Source organism: Sinocyclocheilus anshuiensis, unplaced genomic scaffold (assembly GCF_001515605.1).
Source record: "Sinocyclocheilus anshuiensis isolate Anshui unplaced genomic scaffold, SAMN03320099.WGS_v1.1 scaffold1162, whole genome shotgun sequence".
Taxonomy (NCBI): Eukaryota; Metazoa; Chordata; class Actinopteri; order Cypriniformes; family Cyprinidae; genus Sinocyclocheilus; species Sinocyclocheilus anshuiensis.
The window spans coordinates 683,227-691,565 of NW_015540875.1; the positions used below are offsets into that span (position 1 = coordinate 683,227).

General features: G+C 38.0%; 1 protein-coding gene across 1 annotated transcript; it reads left to right on the top strand.

The window, feature by feature from the left end:
- The first annotated feature begins 6,982 nt into the window (after positions 1 to 6,982).
- On the top strand, positions 6,983 to 7,954 carry LOC107688253 (free fatty acid receptor 2-like). Its single transcript, XM_016485878.1, has one exon. The coding sequence runs from the start codon at positions 6,983 to 6,985 to the stop codon at positions 7,952 to 7,954; it is 972 nt and encodes a 323-aa protein (XP_016341364.1).
- Positions 7,955 to 8,339: the final 385 nt, after the last annotated feature.

The following is an 8,339-nucleotide window of genomic DNA, read 5'->3' on the forward strand; positions in this document are numbered from 1 at the left end:
CGGAGAGCAGGCACAGTCCCACGAAACTGGCCAAAATGTGGAGTATGTATGTGACGTGTGGAGGCAACGGCCCGTGTCGCCTCGGAGTTTACAAAAGAACAAATCCTTGTTTAGTAAGTCTTGACTTTTTAAGATTATACAGACATTGATTTTTTAGCAATTCATGTGTTTCAGGCTTTTGAGGTTTTAATATTTTAATACTGGATGTTTAGTGGGGAATTCACATAATGAGAAAGACAACATTTATGTGTCTACTCAAATGCTTTTAATTACTTTTTTAGTGATGGATGATGATGATGTTATGCTTATGGTCATCTCTTTTTTATCTATGATCTAACCAGCTGGGATGAGCTATTAGTGTACAAGTTTGCTGACTCAGTTTTGCTCATTTCGTCCCAGCATATCTAATAATAAATGAAGGAACTAGTGCGTTTTTTCCCGATACAACCCTAGATGGATCAGTCATTGCACAATCAAACTTTTAGCTATGAAACACAGCATTGTCATGTGTAGTAAAGTGTATTGCACGCCATTGTGAAAGTGATGAATTTCCTACTTTCGGGGGGTTCTGCGCTGAACGTCAGGGATTTTCCGTGATTTTAGCTACTGAATGAAGAATATAGGCCTATCCGAAAGACTGTATTACATTCAACCTGGAAAGTCGAGATTTTCAAATTCTGATTTGGAAAAGTGCAACTGAACTTGCAGAAAATGCTGATTTGGCCAAGATGGCAAAGCATGACATCATGCAAACAGAGACTGACATAGCCCATGATAGATGTTCAATTTCAAGCAAATAAAATGCACCAATCCATCAAAGCCGGTGATAATAAAAGCGCTTTAGCAAACGTTTGCAAAGGCAGGAGTGTAAAACACTGTAAATGATCCTCAGGTGATAAGCGTACACCTGTAGAATAAATGCTTGCATTGAACAGCATCGTTTATCCACCACAGTTTGGTTGCTAGGAAATGTCTTTGTTGACAATCGGACATCTGCAAAGTTAATGCCGCCTGTATTGGTGACATGTATTGTGAAACACACTACGAACCGCTTGTATCACTCCAAAGAGAAAGGAAAACTTGAAATTGCATCATATGACCCCTTTAAAGCACTATAAGCTGTGAATCAAACCAACCAGCTATGAGGGTGATTCACAGCATTACAAACTTTAATTTGAAACAAAATAATTAAAAAATGAGACAAAAAGGTACAAGATTTAACTTGCTGTCTTTGAACTGGGCATTCAGCACTAGCAGCACCAAATAAAATAATGACATTTCACACTTCCTCAAATTCACACCATTGGTTGATCCAGTGTTATATCCTGCCCATTTGGGCTACTCAAACAAGCAGATTGCAAACCAACTGAATGTTTTTACATTTCTCTTTATAATCATCATTTTTGTAAATCAGTCCTGCTGCTGCATAAACTTCACTGCATAAATCAATTAATTTTATGAACTTTTCTCCTGACGTACTATATAATTTAAGTACTTCTGCTAATATATTGCACTTATATTTTGCTTTTTTTCTTTAAAATTTTATTGATTATTGATTATTTTCCCTTTATGTTTGTACCGTGAATATATGAATTGTTACCCTTTATTTGCATTCAAATGTGTTTTCTTTTATTAAATACATTTCATATCTAAGTTTATATTACAGTTTTAATATGTAATGATTAAATTGTTGTTAATTTTATGCAAGAGCAGATAAGATAAGCTTATTTGGAGCCGCAGTCTAGGCACTTTTTTCTCACGGTTAGAAAACTGCTTGATGTGTCATTTCTACTAAATAAAAATATGCAAATAATATGACTTTTTTTAATTGAACAAATATAATGCATGAGCATTGAGTGATCTGTATTCATGTAACTCGTGTTATGTTGTATTTGTGGGTATATTAACGGTGCTATAAGCAATCTTAGCCAGATTCTGACTTCCAACAGGCATAAACCATCCAAATCCTGCCCTCCAAAGACATGTGAGCAAACCTGAACATGACTGACAGGCAGAAAGCGCCTCAAAGTCCTGTCATCGGCTAAACAGTAATGTTACATCACTGACATTGATTTGTTTTCTGCATGCTATTCCATAAGGAAATGCTTATAGCACAGTTTAAAAACAGATTCTAACTCTTCTAACACTACAAGATTTAACTTTACAAGACTTTATAGAGGGAGAACTACCATGAAGCATTGTGAATTACATAATCAAATTTAAAATGGTGGAGAAATATAAAACTATTAATTTAATGTTGAAACAACATATTTAAAATGTATTACAAAATATGCATATATATATATATGTCATCGGCTAAACAGTAATGTTACATCACTGACATTGATTTGTTTTCTGCATGCTATTCCATAAGGAAATGCTTATAGCACAGTTTAAAAACAGATTCTAACTCTTCTAACACGGCTGAGCCATTTTGTTTAAACATGCATATGAAGTCTGAGCAGATGTACTAACTCTGGAATTATTTAAATAAAGTTTAAAAAATCCATTCATGCTATGTTTACATCATTCCAGAACGATTCACGGCATTGTTAGACACGCATATGCGTGACCTTAAATCATGCTAAACCTTCAGCAATATTTATGACCCTCTTCCTTACTAGAAAATAAATGATGGACTACAAAATCATACATCTTAATCTATAAATACAAAAGACACTGTCACTCGGCTGCTCGCTGTATATGTCATTGTCAGCGGATGTATATTAGGCCTGTGCAGGGCCGTCGCTATAATTCACAAGAGTCCGTAGGCTTTAGTGGGCCTCCTTCATTATGAAACATTCCTCCTCTTTCTCTGATGACGACAATTGTTTTCTTAATATGTGATTAACTTGATCTGTGCTGCATGGTGAAATGATCATCCATCTCTCTGTTTTTTGGCATGCATTTGATAGGCGAACCACTTTTTCTATGGCGCAGACACGTAGGAACCGACGTGAGAGGGGGTGACAGAGTAAAGCACAAGGAGCTGCTCGGAAAAAGTTGTCCACAATGAATTTTCAATGAGAGGGCCGAGCGGACGGAGAGCAGGCACAGTCCCACGAAACTGGCCAAAATGTGGAGTATGTATGTGACGTGTGGAGGCAACGGCCCGTGTCGCCTCGGAGTTTACAAAAGAACAAATCCTTGTTTAGTAAGTCTTGACTTTTTAAGATTATACAGACATTGATTTTTTAGCAATTCATGTGTTTCAGGCTTTTGAGGTTTTAATATTTTAATACTGGATGTTTAGTGGGGAATTCACATAATGAGAAAGACAACATTTATGTGTCTACTCAAATGCTTTTAATTACTTTTTTAGTGATGGATGATGATGATGTTATGCTTATGGTCATCTCTTTTTTATCTATGATCTAACCAGCTGGGATGAGCTATTAGTGTACAAGTTTGCTGACTCAGTTTTGCTCATTTCGTCCCAGCATATCTAATAATAAATGAAGGAACTAGTGCGTTTTTTCCCGATACAACCCTAGATGGATCAGTCATTGCACAATCAAACTTTTAGCTATGAAACACAGCATTGTCATGTGTAGTAAAGTGTATTGCACGCCATTGTGAAAGTGATGAATTTCCTACTTTCGGGGGGTTCTGCGCTGAACGTCAGGGATTTTCCGTGATTTTAGCTACTGAATGAAGAATATAGGCCTATCCGAAAGACTGTATTACATTCAACCTGGAAAGTCGAGATTTTCAAATTCTGATTTGGAAAAGTGCAACTGAACTTGCAGAAAATGCTGATTTGGCCAAGATGGCAAAGCATGACATCATGCAAACAGAGACTGACATAGCCCATGATAGATGTTCAATTTCAAGCAAATAAAATGCACCAATCCATCAAAGCCGGTGATAATAAAAGCGCTTTAGCAAACGTTTGCAAAGGCAGGAGTGTAAAACACTGTAAATGATCCTCAGGTGATAAGCGTACACCTGTAGAATAAATGCTTGCATTGAACAGCATCGTTTATCCACCACAGTTTGGTTGCTAGGAAATGTCTTTGTTGACAATCGGACATCTGCAAAGTTAATGCCGCCTGTATTGGTGACATGTATTGTGAAACACACTGTATACAGTAAATAAAAATTACTTAACGGTACACACTTAGGCTCCAAAAGGGGTAGAAGATCCATTTTTAGTTCCCCAAAGAACCTCAGTGAACAGTTCTTAAAATGACCCTTTTTTCACATTTTAATAAACAAAGGTTATTTATTGGCATTCAAGGCTCCATGAAGGTACTTTAAAATCATGGAAACATTCCATTGCAAAAAAGTTTCTGTTTAGGGGAAAAAGGTTCTTTAGATTTTTACAAAAATTGTTCTTTTAAGAACTGTTCACTGAAAGGTTCTTTGAGGAACCAAAAATGGTTCTTCTCCTTTTAGAACCTTTATTTTAAAGAATGTAAACAATCTTTCTTTCCACTATAAGGAATGCAAAGATTCTAAAGATTCTTTGTGGAACCAATAAGGAACCCTTATATTTAAGAGTGTTGCCATTCCAACTTTAAGGTCAGAGATTTCAAGCAAGACATCCAAAACATCAAACTCTGGATGAAATACAGCATCATTCCAAACCTTATCCTCTTTTTAAATACACTTTCGATTCAGGGGATGTTTTGGGATTGTAAATGTAGTCACATGGTTTGCTTTGAGAGGTTGTAGTCTTGATGCCGAGTGTTAAAGTGAAGGAGAGACCAGACTGACTCATTGCCCTCCCAGTCACACTCACACAAGCGCACACCCATCATCTTTAAACACATCTCCCACACACCCTGAAGGAGTATAAATCCCGATAAGACGGCATAGACTTGCTCACATGTACACATACAGCACCAGAGACTGTGCACGAGGAGCACGCCAGGTTGGATCCAGTCCACATTTATTAATTTTCCCTTTATCAGTCTTCAATATTGAAAATGGAAAGCAAACAGTTGGTGCGGAAGCTGTCAGCAGATAGACCCTAGTCTTTATTGAAAAACAAGAGAGAGTCAATACAGAAGCACAGCCGAGAGGTCCAGTGTGCTTTGCGGTGAGTTCACCTTTTTGTCTCAACATTAGAGCAGGGATGGTTTTAAGAGTTGTAAAAGAGTTCCCTTATTGCGTTATTGCCACTTTTTGATGCTTGCTTGCGTTTTCATAAAGCGTTTAAATACTTCCTTTAGACGTATCCCTGTAATAACTGCTAATTCTGGTCACAATGTGTCATCATCAGGCCATTCTGTGCTTAATTTGGAGGATAATCTTTGGGAATTCTGTGCAATGCAACGCAATTTAAACAAAGTAAAACATGTTGAACGGAGCCAAGAGTTCTACACTTTTAAATCATCATATTCGCCAAAATATTTATGCAAGGAGTTGGGGATGTGTTGATCTTTGGCAGAGTTTTCTGTGGGCGCAGATTCCAGGCCTGGTCATCATATACAATAGTTTTATAGAGTCTAGTTATTGTTTTACAGTTTGTATACCATCACAGTGAGCTCTGTTTGATCTACATCAAGGGTGTCCGATCTTGCTCCTATAGGTCCACTGTACTGCAATCCTTAATAAACATTTACAATTTGTCAAGTCAAATTTATTTGTATTGTGCTTTTCACAATATGCATTGTGTCAAAACAGCTTTACAGAAAGTCGTAGTGTGATGTCTATAATTCCTTAGTGCTTTACCATAATGCAAGTTTTAGGGCTGGGCGATATGGTAGTATAAAATGATTATACAAGTGATCCTCCAGAGTTTAGATCTAGCTATATTGTATTTATAGTGTTGTCTATAGCACACATATCTGTGCTGCAGTGGTCGCTTCTTATGAGCTTCACTTCTGAGCATTCAAAGGCAAATAAGTAATTTAAAGGTTGGTCGGTTTTTGATATTTAAATATTAGTTGGTTTTGTTCCATTAAGAGATTTAAATATTGGTTGTTTTGTTCTATTTAGAGATTTAAATATTGGACAGATTTTTTTTCATAGAGAAATTTTAAATATTGGTTGTTTTTGTTCTGTTGAGAGATTTAAATATTGGCCGTTTTTGTTCCATTAAGAGATTTAAATATTGGTCAGATTTGTTCCATTAAGAAATTTTAATATTGGTTGGTTTTGTTCCATCGAGAGATTTAAATATTGGTCAGTTTTGTTCCATTAAGATATTTAAACATTGGTCAGTTTTGTTCTATGGAGAGCTTTAAATATTGGTAATTTTTGTTCTATTAATATATTAACATATTGGTACATTTTGTTATTTGAATAGATTTAAATATTGGTCGGTTTTGTTCTGTTTTGAGATTTAATATTATTTGGTTTTGGTCCATTAAGAGATTTAAATATTGGTTGTTTTGTTCTGTTAAGACACTTAAGTATTGGTCAGTTTTGTTTTATTTAGAGATTTAAATATTGGTCAGTTTTGTTCAAAGCAAGATTAAGCGATTCTCAAAAAGTACACTCTAAAAAATGCTGGGTTAAAGTTTGTCCCTTTTTAACCCAGCGCTGGGTTATATTTAACCCAGCATTTTTTAGTGTATTAACGAAAATAAGATCAGATGTCGCAAATGAAACATCTGATACTTGGGCACATTCAGGAGAAAGTTTTTAAGGGATTTAGTCTATGGTTGCTTTTGTCGTAAGCGAGAGTAAACAATTTTCTAGAAAGCGCCATAGAAGATACGATTGGTCATCTGAAGAAAAAACTAGCCAGTTATAAAACAGTCTAATGTGAGTTTAACCTTTTTCAAATTTAATTAGAAGTCATTTAAGCAAAACAATGTTAATTGGTAATGACTAAGAATCTTTAGGATTACTAGAAACGTCCAGGCAAGTGTGTTGGGGAGTCCGGTCCTCTAGGAGCAGGACTGGACACACCTTGATCTATATTGCTGATATTTTTCATGATTTTAACACTGCATCAAATTTCCAGGACTGAAACGTCCAGCTCTACTGAGGCCTCCTTCTCCTGTGGACTGTATGGAACACAGCAACCATGCAACACTGCGATTATTATCTGTGCCTCACCATCTACATCGTCACCTTCATCACCGGCTTCCCGGCCAACGTCTTGGCCTTCTACACACTCAGCCGCAAGATTTGGAGAAAGCCGGCACCCATCGACATCCTCCTCCTCAACCTGATCATCTCAGACTTGCTCTTCCTCATCTTCCTCCCCTTTAAGATGCAAGAAGTGGCCAATAATATGGTGTGGAATATCCACTACTTTCTATGTCCGCTGTCTGGTTTTGTCTTCTACATGACCATCTACAACAGCACCTTCTTCTTGACCGCGGTGAGCGTGGAGCGGTACCTCGGCGTGGCGTTTCCAATCCAGCACTCCCTGTGGAGAAGACCCATCTACGCCGTGTTCGCCAGCATCTTCATCTGGGTGTTTTCCATCCTCCATCTCAGCATCGTCTACATCGTGCCCTTCTACAACCCATCCGGGACGGTCCAGCCATCCAGGAACGTCTGTTACGAGGGATTCACCAACGCTCAACTCGAGATCCTCTTGCCCGTACGCTTGGAGTTGTGCATTGTCCTCTTCTGCGTTCCCTTACTTATTTGCAGCTTCTGCTATATAAACTTCATCCGCATTCTTTCGAGGCTGCCAAACATCGGCCGGCGGAGAAAGCTGCGGGCGATTGGATTGGCTTTGGGAACGTTGTTGGTGTTTGTGCTCTGTTTTGGACCCTACAACGTCTCCCATGTTGTCGGCTTCATAACCAAGTCAAGCCCTGCTTGGAGAGACAAAGCTCTTCTTCTCAGCACGTTCAATGCTTGTTTGGACCCGATTATTTTTTACTTCACCTCTGCGGCTGTTAGAAACACACTTGGGGCGATGGTGAGGGGCATTTGGGGTAGATGTTGGTGTCCACAAATCCTATGGAGCTCCAGGAAGGAACCTCCTAAAACTGAGAAAAACAGTCTCCCGAAGCCACAGGAGATCACGAACGCACTTTGACCAATGGTTTTTCATTTAGGCCAGGGAACGACCGTGCAATTATTTTTTTGTACGCAAATGCAGCATGGTAAACATTACTCCACTTCCTTGTAAGACGGAGGCGACAAGGAATGCCAAAACAACACAACTCGCGTGTAGTAAGAAAAGGAAAACACTGTAACCAAACCTGTGTACATAGAGACCGAATTAAACAAACAAACAGTCGGCAAACAGAGGATAAACTTCCTTTTGTATAGTGTGTTTATTCATCCATAGTGTGAGTAGCTCATCTTTATAACAAACTTGTCATTATTCACTTTATTGAATATGAACAGACAGCAGTATGAGGACATTGATCATCGGGATAAACGATCCACAGCCGTCGGCCGTATGAAGGTCAACAGAA